General features: G+C 40.3%; 1 protein-coding gene across 1 annotated transcript in view; it reads right to left on the bottom strand.

The window, feature by feature from the left end:
• Positions 1-20,614, bottom strand: part of zfpm1 (zinc finger protein, FOG family member 1) — a 122,376-nt gene that overhangs the window by 60,088 nt on the left and 41,674 nt on the right. The window contains exons 2-3 of the mRNA XM_074631729.1: positions 11,183-11,329; positions 2-139 (exon numbers count right to left, since the gene is read on the bottom strand). Coding sequence (XP_074487830.1) covers positions 2-139; positions 11,183-11,329 — 285 coding nt within the window. The remainder of the gene's footprint in view (position 1; positions 140-11,182; positions 11,330-20,614) is intronic.

Below are 20,614 nucleotides of genomic sequence, written 5' to 3'. Positions count from 1 at the left end.
CCTGGACCCTTCCATTGTAACACCTCCTCTTCTTCCTCCCCTTCCTCTTCCTCCTCCCCGCCACTGTGTGTCGGACCTGGCTCCTCCCCGTCCTCGTCTTCATCATCGGGGCCTCCTCCGGAGTCCTGCGTTCGGGGCCCTGGATACACAACACAGTCACATTTAAAGCACCACTCCAGACAGTTTTACTTCCTGTTTTTTGGTGAACGTTCTTTCTTAAACAGAGAATGGGGGTGTGGTTAATAGTCAGATGTAATTCATTACAATGGCAACACAACAACTCTCTCTCATTTATTTCTCTAACGGGACTTTCCTCTGGTTTTCTTTCGGGCTGAAAGTTGTGCTCCCCGTCGTTTGGACCTGTTAGAGGACTGCAAACCTCCGGTATCGGCTGCTTTCCGTTAATTTATCTCCAGCAGGAGGAGACGGTAAAGAAGAGAGCGAGTGAGAGAGAGACAGTCAGTGTGTTGTGTTAATTCTGCCAATAGAATTTTGTATAATTCACTATGTTGATGTCACCCGTTCACCGCACACACAAATGGCATGGTGAAAATAAACACACTAAATTAAGGTGGAGGAAACTAAAAAATAAAAGGAAACCCCTCAGTTAGCTAATGCAACGAGTTGGGCTAGTTAACTACAGCTAACTAGTTAACTAACTAGAAAGACAAACTGACAGATAAACAGATTTATCAGTTTGCTGCTCAGACTCAAACGATCATGAGTGAACCTGCAGCTTGGAGGATGACCTTTGACCTGCAGCTTCTACTATAGTTAGACGTCATATTATCACATCACACAAACAGTGTGGTTGATCAACTTAGTCAGGAAATGACTCAAATGAATATGAAATGTCATAGAAAAGCCAAAATACACTGGAGGGGAAGCTTTACACATACTCAAACATGCTATCGACTCCTTCTATCCCAAACTCCAGTATCAGCCTTTGAAAACACACATTGATTGAAACCTGTGTGTGTGTGTGTGTGTGTGTGTGTGTGTGTGTGTGCGTCTGGGCAGTGGCTGTTCCTGTCTGTTGATCAAAGGTGGCAGTGAAATGAGCTGTGTAACACAACACCTCGCCACGCAGAGATGGACCCTTTGGTTCCCATCGCAACTCTGGAGAATCAAAGACTCATCAAAGTCAATGTCTTCACTCTCTACCTTTAGTTTCGTCTCTTTCCATCCGTCTTCCACCCAATTTTTCATTCTCTCTCCATCAATGCCCACCATCCTTCCCTCTCTTTCTCTTCCCTGTAGGTGGGTCTCGTCTTTTCTTTCGTCTCTCTCTTCTCTCCTCTATCTTTTCCATCTCCTCCCCTCGGCCTGTCACCTTCAGAAGAGACTGAGGCTGCCTCTGTTCCTCTAATCACCATTGATATCCCTCCTATTGATCAAGCTGATTACAGAGCCTCCTGCTCGCTGATCAAAGTGATCCGTCTGTGCTTCTGCACGTGGCTGGAACTGTGTGTGTGTGTGTGTGTGTGTGTGTGTGTGTGATGTGTTTATCCAGCATGCACATATGTGAACCCTGAACTTTGCCTGTGCAGCTGTTATCAGCTGGTTCATCACACTGCTTGGTCCCTCCCTATTAGCAGGACTCATGATTAGTTAGATTAGATTAATAGTTACATCACAGCTCCTCAGGCTATCTGAGCTGGAGATCTCTCTCTTCTTGTTCTCTGGTCTTGCATCATCATCATCAAGCCAAAGGTTAGGGTGACTCAAAAGCTGAATGCATGGAAACGGATCACAAACATTTCACTATTAATCTCTCTAATCATTTTCTCAGCAAAATAAAGTGACCCAGATCTTTAACCTCTTTTACCCGACGGACCCGGTACCGTGTTCAGCTGAGCTGTGTGTTAAAACACTGCCTTTAAAAACTTCATAAAATGCTGTTGTGGTCTTTTTTCTGAGTAGTTTCTAAAAGAGGAGGCCTTAACGCTACTAAAACAACACTCCAAGTGTATTTTGTCCAAACAATGTTTGTTTTGCAACGATTTCAATATTTTAGTTACAAAATCGACGCACACTAAATTGTATTTTTACTTTATAATATTTGTGACTGTTTTTATATTGAATGTACATACTTGACTTTGGATTTGTTATTTTATTTACATTGTTATTGATCTTATTTGTTATCATCTAAGTTTTACTTAGATCATATTTCTTTATTATAATAAAACTACTCCATTTGGAGTCAAAATTAGTTGTTTTTTATTGATATTATACTGTGCACAATGGTAGAATGTGATGATGCACAGGGTAAATGTCACGGCCAAAGGCTCCATTGTGTGCACAAAGCCTCCTGTAGTGGACATCAGTAGTAGTAGAGCCAGATTCCCTTCCAAGAGGTAGAAAACCCATTTGGCACACTTTGGGTATCCAAGTGGCCAAATGGAGAGTCCTCCTGCTCCTATCCTTACTAAAACCTTTATAGAATCTATTTTTGCGTTATTTATATCTGCTTTGGCACAGTTGCTGAATGAATTCAGTGGCATCTCTGTGCATGGCATCATTGCTATAATGGTGTTATCCACCCTCTAATCTAGAAAACATTTTAGGCCAGGATAGAAATGTAAATTTTTCCTTTGGTTTATCACAATTTACTCAGGCATCGTAACAGACACAATGTTACTGACACTGGGGATGATTTATCTGAGGTCTTACCTATCCACAGAGACAAAGATCATGCATATAGACCTGGTAGTTGTGAATCTATTCTCAATATTATTTATTTGGGGTGTGTCTGTCTAGGCGAACCACACCTTCCAGCACCCTAGGGATTAACAGGCTGAAATATGTCACCTGCTCTGACTGAATGCAAAAATGTTACCATTCAACGCATCCCTGGTTTGCAGAAGCGTCCAATGCCAAAAAAAATTTCCTGGCCACTGGGCTGCTGTTACAGTATGCGTCTCTAACCAGGCTAAGCAATCATGGAGAGATCTTAATTGCCATAATGGATTTAGTATTGGAGCTTTTCATCATATCCACCCGGACCCTCCAACGTTTTCTACTTTCTCGTTTCGGCTCGCTGCGGTTTGTTTTGGTTGGCGGATACAGAACGGATATGATGTCACATTACTCAGACAATAAAAGCAGTAACTTCCTTCTATCTTCACATAGACTCAAATGAAGCAAATATATCGATTCTGGCATTAAAAAATCAATTTCAAAATCATTAAAAAAAAATAAACCCCGATACATAGGTGAATAGATTTTTTTCCCCACCCCTACTAAACAATATTAAAAGTGATGATATGTAAAGAAAACACCTCATAAACTGCTGGAGAAAAACATGACAATAACATATCTGCTGTGAAAACCCAGGTTTGGTGAAAGTCAGACATCATTTTAACCGTCTTTCTTTAAAAAGCAGTTAATCCACTTTCCTCTGTCCTTTGTCTAAATCACTGTCCTCCTCCTAACTTTTGCCCTTCTCTTCACTCCCTCCTTCCCGGTTGTCCTCTCTCTTCCTGTTTTGTGCTCTCTCTCTTTCTCCCCTTCCCCAAATCCCACCCCATCTTCAGCCTCCACCCCGATAACACCTCAGCTGTCTGCACAAAGGCCGTGTTTACCCTTGCATTCCCACTCCGATAAACAGCGATAGCGCCCGATCGATACCAGCCATAAACGCCCCACGACCACGTGACGCCCTCACACTCCGTCGTTATTAATGTAACAGTTGAGAGATTGGATCTGCATCGTCAAATAAATCAACACACACACGCACACACAAAGAGAAGCAGATGCACACATACACACACACACACACACACACACCATCCATCTTCACGTCACGGCCACCTTTCAACCTCATCCACATGCAAACACTCATACACACGGCGACATACTGTACACACTAAAGCAAGCAGACACACATGCACACCCCCTCTGCCTAAACAGTGCCATTATTTTCAGCTATAAATCACATTGAATGACACATTGATTTTATCCTGCAGGGGCTGAAGCGAGGGAGGGGAGCTGGAGACACAGTTATTGCGTTTAATATTATCAATATTATCTCCCATATCATCTCAGACATGGAGGCAGGTATCAGGAGGAGTCGACAGACACTTTTCTGCCAAACCCCCTCCTCCCTCTCTCTCTCTCTCTCTCTCTCTGTGTCCCACCTCCCCCTCACCCCCTCCATAGCGAGACAGTCTCCATCAATCTGATAAGCTGAACTTCCCCTGTCACACCCGCAGGGCAAAGTCACCCAACAATCTCGCCTTCTTCTACAACTTCTACAACCCTCTATACATTACTGTCTCGCTTCTTTCTGGTGTTGATGCTGCCCTTTTGTCTTTTCATCTTTTCTTTACATATCTGTTCCCTCACATTTGAGGTTCAACATATCTCCAACTCAGTCAATTTGGTGGCAAAGATGAAGCTAAAAAGGAATTGGACAAAACCAAAAGGTATGGACCCTCAAGTCCTCCACCTTGTACACAGCGGCAGGAGAAAGCAGCATGTCAGTAGCAACTGCAGTCGCCTGTCAGTGTCTACACTGCATCCTTTAAGCCACAGTACTGCTGGCAAACCTCACAGCCCAATACACAATCAATGTAGTGACTAGGGATGCTAATTTTGAATATTTTTTTTTAACCAATAACCGACCCTCGTTAACCAATTATTAACCGTTAACCGACAACATTAGTTTGTTGCTTGCAGCGGTGCTATTTTTAGTGCTAACAAGCCGCCTAGCTGCAACGAAAAGCCGATGCACAAACAGGTTAAATCCATCATTTATCACCAGCTGCAGTGTATGTGAAACAGACAACCCAGTTCACCCAACCGGGTTACTGTAGCAGCAACCAGTAACCACACCATTTAGTTTAGCTGCAAGGTTGTCAGCTGTTTGTCTGCCTGGCAAACTCAGTGAGCACAGCGTAACTTTAGCGAGTGTCCGGGAGAGAGACAGAGCATGTGTGTGTGTGTGACGACGGTGTACTCTTGTTAACCCGGCGTAACGTTAGCGAGTGTCCGACAGGCCGTGTGTGTGTGGCGTTGTCTGTGGCGTTATAGGTGTGAACGTAGCTGTGGCAGTGCGTGTACAGTTTATTGTCAGTGAATAAATGCTACAACTCCTCAAGACCCAAGCCAAGCTCCCGCTGATTAAAGTGAAGGTGGTTAGCCCCGGCGTTAGCAACAACACCGGCTCAGACTCTCTTAAGGTGGACTGTCAAGGTGGACCAGCTATTCTCCTTCAAGTGACAAGCCGCTCCTCTGAGTTTTGCTCAGCTTTTTATTTAATCTTTAGCATAAATTTTAACCGTTTAACCGATAGCATTAATCGGTTAAAATTGTTAATGTCTGTTAACGGTTAAACTGTTAATTATTAAAATCCTTAGTAGTGACGCACGTACAGTAAGTCAGAAGAGAAATAAACAGGAGCGTAAAATACACTTTGGGTCACATAAAGCATGAGTAAAGCACAAGTTATTTATGCATATTAATAAAAAATTAAGCACATCTGTTCTGTCAGACGCCCATGAGACGGTTGACTGAAGAACCTGAAACAGGTTGTTAGCATAACCACCTATTACACCACATTAGCAGTGCTGGTAATGGAGCCGAGGTAGGCCAATATGGTTGGTTGGAAGTAATATCACAATATCAAAATGAATATTTTCTTTTTCATTTCTGATAGATGACATGATATGGCAAATGTATGTTCAATGCAATTAGTAGTGTTCCACAAATGTTGTTTAAAAGTTGTCAAATGTGTTAGTGTAGGATATGTATCAGTGAGAAGTGTGTATCACTGTGAGAAGCGATGCGGAGCGTTCCTCATGCTCACAATGGTCATTAAAGCTTCAACAGCAAAACTTTTGGCACATACACGGCATCATTTATCAATGCACCAATAAATAAATAAATAAATAACTGAATTATTACAATTATGTTACCTCCCCAACTTGTTTGGTAGGGCCCAAGCGGCAAATTCCGGTGCTGAGAAATGAAGCCAAAGCGGAAGTGCCAAAAACTGCATTTGAGGCTGGCTTCAAAAGCGAGTCAATCCCCGTAGAAGCCCATGTTAAAATGCCAAACTTATATAACTTATATTTATTAAATAAACATGTTAACAGCCTGGTAAAAAAAAAAATTTGTGGCCTCTGACAACTGGATGTTTTTTTTTGTTTCTATATATATATAACACACCCGTTTAAAGTATATGAAGGCTTAAAGTTAGGCATAATTGAGGGCGTGGCTGCTTTGAGTGACAGGTGCGTGCCGTCTCAGGTCGCTCTGTTGCGTCAGCCTCAGCTCCACCCCTGAAGATCCACCTCTTTGCCCATTTTTGGATTAGCCGGGAGTTAGGCTGTGTTATCACTGCCAAGAGGGCGACGGCCGGAGCCGCCCACTTTGAGCTTCACAACCGCTCTTCAGACACCTATGGGTGACATCATAGAGATTATGTCCATATTTTATACAGTCTATGGTAGAAACCCAGAATTTCTAGCCTCACCCCTGCATACTACGGAAATCTGTTGATTATTTTTTTATGGATCAATTTATGTTATCCTCTATAAAAAGTCAGAAAATAATGAAAAACGCCTAGAGACCAAGGTAAACATGGTTAATTGTTATGTCTGTGAAAAACGCCATCTCTAGAGTGCCCAAGTAGCTAAATACATGAGGCAGGGATGCGTCGCATCACGTTGGCGGGACGGACTCAGTCTTTGTAGCGTGTGGTTGCGTGCCAGCTTCAGTGTGTGCATATTGAGTTTTGCCAATTAAAATGCAGTTGGTCATGCAGGGCTTGGAGAGGTAGGCTATATTAACAGATACTGAATTTATTCACTGGATCATCTTAACTACAGGATCATGGATTCACATTGATTCATTTGTTTGATTTATTTTATTGTGAAATGTAAAAACACCCACAAGGTTGATCTGCTGCGTCACATTGCCTCTGGAACACCGGGGTATTCATTTTAATCATTTTTAAACAGATGTGCTCCTTTTTTTTACACAGTTCTATGTAGTTTTAACCTGGAGGAAAAAAAAAGATCAGTCATGTAAAAATAGAGATGAGCCACTTCAGTTGATTATAATGGACATGCTCTGCTGCGGGCATGCCGTGGCAGATGTGTGGTGCCGCGTCCGTGCGCCATGTATTCCGGCCGTAAGGCGTTAAGGCGCCGACCATGAACTGCAACATCCCTGGTTCTTATCAGTCCAGGGACCTTTGTTATATCTCTCTCTCCCTCATTTACTGTCATGTCTCTACTGTCTGTTATAAAAGGTATAAAAACGGCCCAAAAAATACTGAAAAATGCACAATTCCCCAGAGCCAAAGATGACATCCTCCAAATGCTCATTTTGTCCAACTAACAGACATAAATGTGTTCAAATTACAATGACATGAAATGGAGAAAGTAGCACATTCTCAGATTGGAGAAGCTGAAGTGAGCAAATATTTCACATTTTTCCTTGATAAATAATTTAAAGGTCCCATATTGTAAAAAGTGAGATGTTTTTTTTAGTAGGGCTGTCAATTGATTAAAATATTTAATCGCGATTAAACGCATGATTGTCCATAGTTAATTACGATTAATCGCAAATTAATTGCACATTTTTTTATCTTAAAGGGAGATTTGTCAGGTATTTAATACTCTTATCAACATGGGAGTGGGCAAATATGCTGTTCTATATAAATATATGTATATATTTATTATTGGAAATCATTTAACAACACAAAACAAGGACAAATATTGTCCAGAAACCCTCACAGGTACTGCATTTAGCATAAAAAATATGCTCAAATCATAACATGTCAGTGTACGTGTCAGTGTGTCAGTGTGCTGATTTGACTATGACTTGCCCCAAACTGCATGTGATTATCATAAAGTGGGCATGTCTGTAAAGGGGAGACTCTTGGGTACCCATAGAACCCATATTTAGTGTCCTTCACGACAACGTAGTATGAAATAGTTGGTACCAATGGATTCATTAGGTTTCTTCTAGTTTCATGATACCAGTATCTTCACTCTAGCTTTAACTGAGCAGCTACGACCTAAAAATTACAAATTGTGTTAATGCGTTAAAGAAATTAGTGGCGTTAAAACAAATTTGCGTTATTATCTCGTTAACTTTGACAGCCATACTTTTTACTGTGAAAGTATTGAAATGCTCAATCCATGGAGAAATGTACACTTTGTGATGTCACAAATATATACTATAGATACTGTATATGTATATAGTTTTAAACGTAAACATTCTAAATGTGTCCCAGTTTATTTCCGGTTGCAGTGTATTGTGAATGACATCATCTGACAGGAAGTAAACATGGACCCAAGCTGTTGCCGAGCAACCTAATTCCATTGAAATGCGCTAAAACGGAGCGTTTCAGATAGAGGGTAAAGACAGGCACATTCAGACAGACCGTATGAGGAAAATAAAGCGTTTTTTGAACATTAAAGCAAGTAAACATGTTCTAGTAGAAATACAGTATACAAGTATGAATCTGAAAATGAGCATAATATGGGACCTTTAAACAGTTGTTCTATTGTCAACATTTTCTGTCACTAATTAATCGAGGGATCAACTAATCACTAATCTATGCAGCACTACTGCACGTATACAGTCCATAACTGCCCATCACGATGATACCGGAAGAGATCATGATCCCTGACGTTCGTCCGTTTACGCGTCACACACACACTTCCTCTATCACCACTGATCAGATTCTGATGAAAAACTAAAAAAAAAAAGACTGCCGGTTTACAAAAAGCATTCTGATTGGTTCAAATGACAATTAGAGGTCAAAAGGAGGTAACGTACTGACTAATCGGACCAGAAGTGGATTTTATCAGGTTTCCTGTGATGTATATGTCTGATTGCAGATTGTTTTGAAAAAAAAGACTTACACTTGTTTCAGCGGGTTGCTGCAACTGTAGAGCAATTCTGAGAAGACAGGAGGAGAGAACACCACAACAGAGAGAGAAGAACTGAGCAGATGCTCCCTCAATAAAAGTTGTGCGTATGTGCATGTGCGTGTTGATTCACTGTATCAGCACTAATATACTGTCTCTCTCTGACAGGTTGAGGAGGTGGGTGTTATGGAGAGAACAGAGTGCTTGGTCCTGTTACTGGTAGAATGTGTTTGTTTTTTTTGCTAAAGTTATCAGGGTGGTTATCGCTAGTGTGAGTGTGTGTGTGTGTGTGTGTGTGTGTGTGTGTGTGTTTCTCTCTCTCTCTCTCTCTCTCTCTCTCTCTCTCTTCCAGATGGTGGATAAGAGGCCTTGCCTTTATTAGCCAGCTCTGGCCAGATAAAGACCTGGTATTGATCCCAGGTTGAAAGAGCAGGTTCGTCAAACATGGCTGATTTACAGAGAACTGATAATGGCAGCGCTGGGCAACCGAGGAACCCCAGAGAAGAGAGAGAGAATGAGAGTGAGAGAGGAGTAAATCAACAGTGTGATGGGGAGGGTTATGTGTGTGTGTGTGTGTGTGTTGGGAGAAAGGGGGGTGGCAAATGGCTAATACACACACACACACACACACACACAAATCAAGAAACAAAGACGCCAAGTCAGTTTGCTATCGACAGACAAACTTGCTCACATGTGCAGTCTGCCCGAGTTCTCTCATCTTCTTCTATCTAATACACACATAACCCACTCCTCACCTCAAACACACACACACACACACACACACACACACCTATAGCTAATCTCTAATCTCGTCTCGATTAGCACCTGACAGAATTTCCATGGGTTTATCAAACCAAGCCAACCAACAGACGCTTATCACTTCCAGCCCCAAAATTTCACAAGAGCAGGAATTTTTGAGATTAAAAAAACACAGCTAGTGAAATCTTGAATAAGTCAAAAGAATATGACTGAAAACTCTGCTATCACACGGTACAAGGGGGAGGCTCGGGATAAGAGGTGCATGAGGGGGCAGGTTTACTGAAGCCAAGATTGAACCCAGAGAATTTTTTTTTTTTTTTTCGTTTTATAGACACAATAGAGATAAAAGAGTGATACATGTGGAAAGCTGCAACCTCATAATGGTTCTTCAGTCTTTTGTAGGTGTCCCCGGGTGACGTTAACTGTCTCCTGACAGATAACAGGCCAGATGATGAAAGAAAGATAATAACTAATAACTGCCAGTAAACTAGACATCTGGATTATTTGACTAGAAGAGGTGCATGTTGTCAGTTCATGGCTATCTTGATAGTATAGTATAGTAATAACTAGAATTACCGCCTTGTGGTTGTATGCCTCGGCCAACCAGTCAAGTTGCAGTTTACATCCATCTTTGTCCAAAATGTCATGACTTCATCATTCTATCCTTTTAGACATTGGTGTGAAATGGTCATAATTAGCATATGAATTCTTGAGTTATGGCCAAAAACGTGTTTTCTGAGGTCATAGTGACCTTTAACCACCAAATTCTAATCAGTTCATCCTTGAGTCCAAGTGAATGTTCGTGCCAAATTTGAAGAAATTCCCTCCCGGCGTTCCTCAGATATCGCATTCACGAGGGACTAGTGATGTTAATAATTAACCGTTTAACCGTTAAACTGTTAAAATAAATACGAAAACATTATTAAGAAGCTGAGCAAAACTCAGAGGAGCGGCTTGTCACTTTAAGGATAAAATCTGGTCCACCTTAACAGCCCACCTTAAGAGAGTCTGAGCCAGCGTTGCAATATACAGGAAGTTGGCTCCGGTCTTGAGGAGTTGTAGCATTTATTCACTGACAAATAAACTGTATACACACTGCTACAGCTACATTCACAGCGACACCGGTCTGTTGGACACTCACTATTGTAATCTTGTCGGTTAACGGTTAGTAATCGGTTATTGCTACGAGGGACGGAAGGATGTATGGATAGACAACCTTCGGAGCGGATGCATAAAAACAAAAAAACAAGGGTGGTGAAACATTTTGATGTTTTCATGATGATACAGTGAGTGTGAGCATACAGTAGATGCCTGCAAGTTATTTGGTCAAAATGTCAGCCAATTGACCCCCCTCCCACACTGTCAACTGTTATCATCTGTACAATTTCCTTGATAAAAAGTAGTTCCAGAGAAAACTTTTCACAGTAAAAGTCTGTAGAATATCCAGTATAAGTTCACAGTAAAATGTAGAGAGCCGTACAGGTACAGCTTCTTTTTGATTGACTCTTGCTATTAAGTTCTGTTCCTCTTCTTACCTTCATTGTACAGCGATGTGTATGGCGGGGGGCTGGAGCTGTCCCCTTCCCCTGAATCATCCGGGTCCGAGGCTCCTCCCTCCTCTCCCGATAGGCTGAGGTTGTCGGGTGTGTTTTCCTCGTCGCCGCCGAGATCCCCGAGGGAACCTTCGAGAGGAAGAGGAGGGGAAATTAACAACCAAATCTGTACTTGCATCAGTCAAATCCACTGTTTTCTGCTCCCTGTTGGGTCTTAGAGATGCCTGTAACATCTGAAGAACAAGATTCTGACGGAATTTCAAAAAAATTATGGACAAAGACACATTTTTAAGCAGTTATATTAATCTTTATTGAAGTAGAGAATAGCAGATTAGATCCAAATTGCACTTTTTTATTTAAATATACCAATTGCATTAGGTTGGGGGGGGCTGCACGGTGATGCAGTGGTTAGCACTGTCACCTCACAGCAAGAGTCTCAGGATCAAACCTGGATTGGGGCCCATCTGTGTGGAGTTTGCATGTTCTCCCCGTGTTAGCGTGGGTTTTCTCCGGGTTCTCCGGTTTACTCCTACAGTCCAAAGACATGCAGGTTAGGTGGTCTGGTGGACATGGTGGTCTCAACACAAAATGCACATGAATAATATAAAAAAATGGAGCTCCATAAAGTACAGATCTGTGTGTGTGGACACGAACACAGAATATTATTACACTTCATGTCTGCAGACGGAGAAGGATTTGAGTTTTAATAGTCTTCCCATGGGCCTGGAGTCTAAACAGACTGGTGCAGGAAAGGTGAAAAATAAAAGGAAGTGAGATTGTTAAACAAGCTACTTATGGTTGTATGTACTGCTGAAGGGAGGAAAAATATCCTAAACACACTGATCCAATTCTTTTTTTTTTTTTAACTGGACTCATTCAAAAAACGGTTTCAAGAATTGGACAAGCTGAACGGTCTAATCCAGAAGATTAATAGCACGAAGCCAAGGGGGACCTTAAAGCCAAATTACAGTATACCTAAAATTGTAGCTAAAAGAGTGATTAGTGCAGGGCTGATCTGTATCAATTACAGTTTCATAATCCCTGCTGACCATAGTAATTATACAGTACTTTTGATCTATTTTAGCCTGTTTGAAGATTACATCCAAAAAAAAATGGAGTCGGTTAATATGGATTTAATGTGACTTTTTTGAAATTGCTTCATTAATAATACTCCTTCTATAAGATGAACACACCAGACTGCTTTAATGGAACATTAAAGAGCTCGAAACCTTGACTGTCAAATGTATTGACTGAGTTACAGTTATTAGCGTGTCAAGGCTAGCTGATTATAAAAGGCCGTTTCTATTATGTTCATGTGCATAGGATGACATGCTTCATTCTCCATTCCCGAGAGGATACCACGATAGAATTATTAATTCAGGGTAACCATTTCATTTAAGAGGATTAGGTAAAGTGAAGCAGAAATGGTTAATCACTGCCGAGGGAGAAAACAACTCTCATACATGACGATGTATTTGAAAGTCGAGGAAGGTGGGCGCATTTTTTTTGAACAACTAAAATCAGAGTGAAATGAATACGGAGTGCAAACCAGGATTTTTTTTTTGTTCCCGCCTTTCTCCCCCCAATCCAGACAGGTTGTAAATTAATTTTCATTAGGTTGTGTCGAACGAACGGAGGGATTGTTTCGGAGCTAAAGCCGTGACTGGGGGCGTATATATTTACAATACTGGAACAAAAGGAGTCTATAATCTATACAAAGCACACAACAATACCCATGAATAAAGAAGCTTGTAGAAAAAGGGAGAGGCAATTTTTCTAATTCTGTTAATTTCACTTCCAAAGCAATTAAAAGCAGGCAGAGATAATGCTTGGAAACAATCGCCGGCTGACAAAGTGTTTCTGTCTTTGTAAATGAAACATCTTTAGGCTAATTTCAACTTCCACGCCTGCATGGTTCACTCTAATTTCAGATAAAATTAACACAGCTAGATTTGGACCTTCATACAAAAAAAAAAGTAGAGGAGAAAGAAAAAAAAAAAGATCGATCCTGTACACAATATTTTTAGAATTAGGTCTATGTCGCCCGAGCGTTGCTAGATCTAATTTTCAGTATCTATAAGGACATTTTCATACAATTAATTTTCCTTTAATCATAATTGTACAAAGGGACTTCTCTGTATAAAATTCCAATTATATTTCCTGTTTAAAATGTAAGTTTGAATTATGATTTCTTTCCTCATTACGGCTCTGGTTTAATGAATCAATCGCTGCATCACTGCTTTCAGACATCAAATGGTGTGGAAAAGTTTCAGCGCCACTTTCTCCCTTCTTTTATCCAAGGAGAAATATTCTCTCTTTCCCCCTTCTCTTCCTGTCTCGGATAGTTGGCAGAAAGGATAGCGGGGCCTGTGTGATAAGTGCGGCACATTCTACTTCATTGGCCAGTTTAAAAGTTAAAGCCTTATTAATTGTTACAGCATGATATCCACAGGAAAATTGGACTGAACTCATTCAAGAGATGGAGGAATAATAAAAAAAGACATAGCCCACATGTGTATCTCTGTAGGAGGGACATCAATTAAGTTGAGACTTATCCAACAGCACCACTGAGCTTTCTAGGCTGTGAACTAAAGACGGAGGATCTTGTTCATGAACAAAAAAGCCTAAAGCTTACATTTATTCATATTTCCAAACTTAAGGGCAAATAAAAACTTGTGAAATGTGGAAAGATGAAATTCAGGAAACGCTTCACATCAGTTCCTAGAGAGAGAGGAGGACTCATGTTTTTGTCCTTTATGAAGAGAGAACATGCAAACAGTGTGAACCAAGGGATTGGGATTTTTTGTTTGGACTGCTTCAGTTTAATCAGAACAAATGGCTCCTTTCTAGTATACGACTAGTATGTCGTATGGATTAAATTTTTCTAGAGGGTTAAAAGGAGATCTGACTGAATAAAGACGCTGGAGTGAAGAGCAGAGCAGTGCTAACAATCAACTGGACAAAAAATTGATTTAAAACCAAGATATGCCAAGATATATATATATATATATATATATATATAATATAATATATATATATAATATATATATATAATATAATATATATATATATAATATATATATTATATATATATATATATATATATATTATAATATATATATATATATATATATATATACACACTGTATATATATATATACATACACACACACGTATACATATATGTATATATTATATACACGTATATATATATATATATATATATACACGTATGTATATATATATATACGTATATGTATATACACTGTATATACGTATGTGTGTAGTAAATATATTAATATATTAATATATATATAAATAATTATATATATATATTAATATATATAAATACATTTATATATTTATATATATAAGTATATATATACACACGTACATATATACAGTATATACACATATATACATATATATATGTATATACTGTATATATGTATGTAGCTGCAACGTTGATTAATACAGCAATAACTTTTTTTATTAATCCTTTATAACATAAAATTTGGGAAAATAATGACAAATGCACATCTTAAGTCTCTTAAGTTAAGCATCTTCCAATTGATTATTTTGTCTGAACAACAAATAAAAATCCCAAATAGATTAAATTTCTATAAAACGATGGTTGTGTGTCATTTGAGATTTTGCCATTCTGATGCCAATACAAAACCGGAGTTTTTGACAAGAAAAAACTTTTTTCATCCAGCCAAATAGGACTAAACTTGTCAATACCTCAGTGTTTAATCAAACTGATCAAATAATAGTGTGATCACACCAACTTTAAGAACCTTTTGATTCTAAATGGTACAGACACATTTGGTTCAGTACTCAAAAAGTATTAACATACAAATGCAAATTTTGAGCTAATGTTTAATATTTTTATTTGACGCAAGTCTTGAAACAATTAATTGATGTTATGTTAATCAACTGGAGCAGAAACATATAGTCTATTAATGCATTAGTAGATCTAATAATCAATAACTAAATTTGAATAACTGATAAATTGTCTTTAGTCTTGAACTGTTGATTGGACAAAACAAAAAGAACTGATGATCTTGGGCGTCTTGTGATGGACATATTTCACTATTTTAGTACGTTTAACAGACCACACATTAATCCCAGTAATCGTTTGCAGCCCTAATGAGGTTCAATACCCAGACCTAGGTGAGACCAAACTCAAGACCTGGATGTAAGGTGTCTAATCCATGGACCTGACTGTGACTGTGTAGTTCACAAAAATCCTCTTCTAACATTTTAAAGAAACAAAAGTCACTACTAAGGTGTTTCAGGCAAATTTTTAAATTACGGACGAAACGATAGAGAATTGGTCTTGAAATAAAATGGCGTGTCCGTGTTGACTGAGGAAAAAATCCAGTCCACCATCAAGATGAGAACAAGACAGATGTGGTAGTACAGGAGTACTTGAGCTCCAGCACAGAGACTGCAGCTGTCTGTCTTGGAAGGCGCGAGGAGAGGCAGAACAAAGTGCTGCAGCTGATGAAGGCACCAAAGATACTGCTTTATTAACTCTCCGTCCACATCAAACCTGCAGCAAGCAGCTCGCTGATTAAACACAGAGACAACACACATCAAACCTGCATGCTCAACAAGCCTGATTAAACAGACGCAAGCCTCGGCGCTCTCACGCTAATAACCCGCCGCACAAAAAACACATCAGACCTGAAAGCAAGAGAAGGAGAGGGAGAGAGAGGGAGGGAGGGAGAGGCATACTGGTATGAGGAAATCAGAGACGTGTGAAGAGAAACATTAAAGGAGGATATTTAGAGAAAGAAAGGAGGAGTGAATGGGAAGAAGAGGAGGATGTGTGAGCTCTCCAGAGAGAAACTGAGGTACCTGACACAGAGTCACGCACTGGAGAGGAGCCACTTATTGATCAGAGTGAAGAGAATTACCCTCCACTGAGGAAATACTTTTAATCAACTTTGCACTTTAAACATTTTCCTCAACGCTGCATGGGCTCTTATCACAGCTCCATGGCCACCGCCTCCCTACCATCAACCCTCGCACAAGAGGAACCTTCCACACAGCTCGTGATATCGATCTGTTATATTCAGCTTCAATAATAATCAGCTTTTTCTCCTCAGCCTTTAGGATTTGAGCTGCTAACGACTGCCCATTGATTACTCCTGGGATGACGAACTCAAGCAAAGCAAAATCAACAGATCTGAAATCCCCGGGACTTATTGACCACCCCACACATCTTCACATCTAATGTGATGATGATAAAGTTCCCAGAGTGCAGTGGGGGGTTCAATGGGTAATTGGTCATACTCGTCAACCCTCCCGATTTTCCCGGGAGACTCACGTTTTTCATCGCCCTCTCCAGGCTTCCTCCCGGAGTCACAATTCTCCTGCATTTCTCCAGATTTATGACAAATTTTCCTTTTCGTTATCTTATCCTATTTCTGGAACTGAAAAGTGTGTATAATCGCTATTGTTTCCGCCCGGACGACAATAGAGCTACACCAACTATCGTTTCCCGGCGGAGGAGAGCAGTCTATGCTCACGCGACGCAAGCCGTTAGAAATAACGTGTTTCAGAGCGCAGTGGTGGTGTTGACACGTTGTGTCCGAAAGGACCTTCAGTGAGTGAGAGAAGGAGAGAGAAATGGAGAGAACTAAGAGAAAGAAATACTCAAGTAGGGGCAAAATAAATGATAACTGATGAATATTAGTTTATGCCAGAGTTTCACACCAGAGGGGAGAATTATTGAGGTTTCTTTTCTTGTGAGTTAAAGGTAAAATCAAACGTTTAGCATATAAATGCTGTTGCAGTGTACTTATTGTTTCGTTAATTTCACTCTTTTCACTTTGGTTTTGAAATCCTCCCCCTTTTTTAAGGTCTCAAGGTTGACAAGTACGGTAATGGTCGTCAGTGAGAGGGTAAGGCCTAACTATCAGTCCTCTGCAACATATCTTATATGTTCTGAAACTAACTTTAATACGAATGTTCTTACCAAATCAAATGACAAATGAACATTGGTATATTTTCTAAATAATCACAGAAGCACAGGCTGTAACTAACCATTTCATTATGTTCATTTTCTTGATTTATCACTAAAGCTTTTGTCTATGAAATCAGAAAATACTGCAAAGTCCCCATCGGTTCCCAGAGCCAAAGGTGATGTCTTCAAATGACTTGTTTTTACGATCAACAGTTACAAACTCAAAGATATTCCTTTTAGAAAACAGAGAAAAGCTACAGCTTCTCACATTTGAAAAGCTGAAACCAGCAAATGTTTGGTAAAGTGCTTCAAAATACTATCAATGTTGTTGTTTATACATTTTCTGTTTTTCTGATCATCAATTATTCAACTAAGAGAAGCACTTTATCACAGCAATGTAAAAATATAGATTTTCAAAATAAAAGTGACGACCAATCCCCAGAGCAGCTTCCTCATGTAGAGGAACTGTGTGTACACTGAAAGCCAGAAAGCATTACAGTTAGTTTGTTTTCATTACTATTGCAACATATTCTCATACAACGGTTTGGATATCTTACGAAAAAGTTATTCCTCCTTTTTCGTTTGTTTTCCTACGAATGTCCAGAAACACGTGTCAATTTCTGCTTGTTACATGCATACAGTCTTTTCAAAATAAACTTCCATCTTCACAGGAAAAAACTTCCTTTAGGTTTAGGTAAGAAAGCTAGTTAGTTAGGTTTAGGAAAAGATTGATTTGGTTATGATTATGGAATAAAACTACTAAATTAGGCTAGGCTTGCCCCGGTAGTCAGTGTTACACGGAAATTGAAATTGCAATGAAAATATTTTGTCCCTAAAATCTATGAATAATCGTGATCACAATACTGATCAAAGTAATCGTGATTTTGGCCATAATCGTGCAGCCCTTGTAACAACATAACGTAACAATCGCCGTAATAATGTAACTACTGTAAATAAATAATAACAGCTGTCGGTAGACTTTCTTACGCAACAAGCGTAACAACGTTACATAAAAAGCTTAAAAAATTCAATGTTTACATTTGGTTTCACAGGTGACACGGTCAGCGGTCTCCTGGGAGAAAGTCCTGTGTCCTGCAGTCAAACTGTAGTTCATAGTCCTCCACTTACCGACATCCTAAACCTGCAGTTACATAAGAAATGTGAAATGCAGCTTGTGTTCAACAGATTCTGCTGGCATTTTGTTAAGAAAGCATATATCATCCACTCTATCATGATGGATTTGATACAGGTTGATTATTTATCTATGTATTGTAGGAGTGATCAACTGATCAATAGAAAGCACTTCATTTGAATGTATTCTAATGAGACAGGGTGATCACATTATACTTGGTTGATAGATAGAGAATAAAAGTAGGACCACACTGAACAAGACCACTGTCTGAGAAAGAGCCCTCTGCTACACTCGTACACCTCTCATAGCAACACACCGACAAACACTGCACATATGTTAAGAACACGTGAAGAACTGAATGATATTATTATATGAATATCAACACATTTGGCATCATCAATTCAAATCATGCGCTCGCTTTCAACAACTACTAATTTTGTGTTAAAGTGCTTTTATGTGACGACAGCAAATGTGCAAAAAAACAAAAAAGGGTGCCCAGATCATTTTTGCGTCACAGATGAACATTTAAATTCCGTGCCACAGCAGGTTTCCTGTCATGCCCATAAGGAATACAAAGCACCCACCCACAGTGTGAAGGACAGACTGAAGGGAGAAATAAATACGCAGAGATAAAAGAGGAACGCCCAGAGGGGGAAAAAAGCGAAAAGGTAGAAAATGTCCATCACAGCCATCAGCCAAATACATATTGTAAGGCTAATGATAATGACTGATTATACCGCAGTGATAAACGGGTGAGCTGCTGCACTTGAACGCAGCAGGACACCGAACATCAAAAGACTGAAAATGCAGGAACACACATATGCGTGTTTTTGATCAAGCTAGACATTATGAAAATGACTAACTAAGAAACTGCAAACATATTTAATACCTCTAAAAGTCCTTAAATTCTTAAATTGATTGTATTCGAGACCTTTAAAGGCCTCGAGTTGAAAAGAATTCAAGGCATTGTTTGACTTTTAGGACCCAATTCTTTCAGCTATACGCCTCTCCGTGGAAAAGAAAATTCTCTTAGTCTCCATCTCTTCTCTCATCCCTCATCTCTCACCATTCCAACCTGCAGTTTCTCTTTATATTCTCGCTTCCTCCTCTCTTTCTGTCATTATCTCTCCGTTCCTCATCCCCTTATCCCCCCTCCCCACCACCACCATCACCACCACCACCAATGCTGCCAACACCACCTCTCTTTCTTCTTCTCCGTCCCCTTTCAATATCACTCATGCTCTCTCTCTATGCCTTATACCCCATCACCTTCCCTCCCTCTCTCTCTATCTCTCTCTCTCTCTCTCTTTCCCTCCTTCCCCTCCGTCCCCTTTTTCTTTTTTTTCTTTCCTGTGAAAAAGCGTAGTGACTGGGAGCGTCACTCTGCGCGGATAGCTGGGAGCCGTTGGCGGTTATCGGCTCCTGCAGACTCTCTCTGCCGGTCTGATCTGTCTCCTCTTCATTAAGCAAATACGGCGACGTGGAAATGAAAACATAATAGCTATTTGATTTCCAGCGAGATATTTTGCATATTGGTTCGGAGCTGATAGCGGAATTTCATCAAGTCGTTTTTTTTTTTTCTCTCCTTCTCTCTTCCCTCCCTCTCCCGCCACCGCCACCACCGCCGCCCCCCCCCCCCCCCCCCCCCCCCCCCCAACCCCTCCTCCTCCTCCTCCTCCTCCTCCACCACCTCCTTCTTTCCCTCCATCCACATGCTTTAAAAACTGAATTACTGAGCTGGGCCGGCTTTCAGAGAGATTTCTTTACATTGCTGGGAAGAGAAAAAAAGACAGGAAGAGAGAAATCTAGTTCCCCAGGAAGACTACTTAACCGATTAAATATCCCCCCCTATTCCCATCTTTTTTCTCCCTCTCCCTTTTTTGATAACAAGGAAGAAAATTTGAAGAATTCACAGTGCTTTAGGTTGACTATACTAATCAGAGATAGGAGTGAGAAAATTAACTCCTTAATGAGCAGAGCCGTCTCCCTGATAAAGGTCCTGGGGAGATGGCGGGGTGGGACACTGGCTGAACCTCGGGAGAGAGAGACACACATAGACAGAAAAGAAGAGATAGACAGTGACAAAGCCGACCAGCAGATGGAGGGATGGAGAGTGATGGAAACAGAATGAGAGAGACTTGACACCATGCAGGGGTAACTATTAGTTTCCCTCCTCTGAGGAGGAGATATTTGCTTCTTGGGCACGAGGAGGGCAGGTGGAGAGATAGCAGCAATACCGCCCCTATAGCACCACGGATACCCACAGTGCATTGCATCAGCGCTTGGCCGTGATGGATGGTCCAGTGGC

The sequence above is a fragment of the Sebastes fasciatus genome, chromosome 4 (assembly GCF_043250625.1).
Source record: "Sebastes fasciatus isolate fSebFas1 chromosome 4, fSebFas1.pri, whole genome shotgun sequence".
Lineage (NCBI taxonomy): Eukaryota > Metazoa > Chordata > Actinopteri > Perciformes > Sebastidae > Sebastes > Sebastes fasciatus.
The sequence above is the reverse complement of the archived record's forward strand: the minus strand, read 5'-3'. Positions and strand labels throughout refer to the sequence as shown.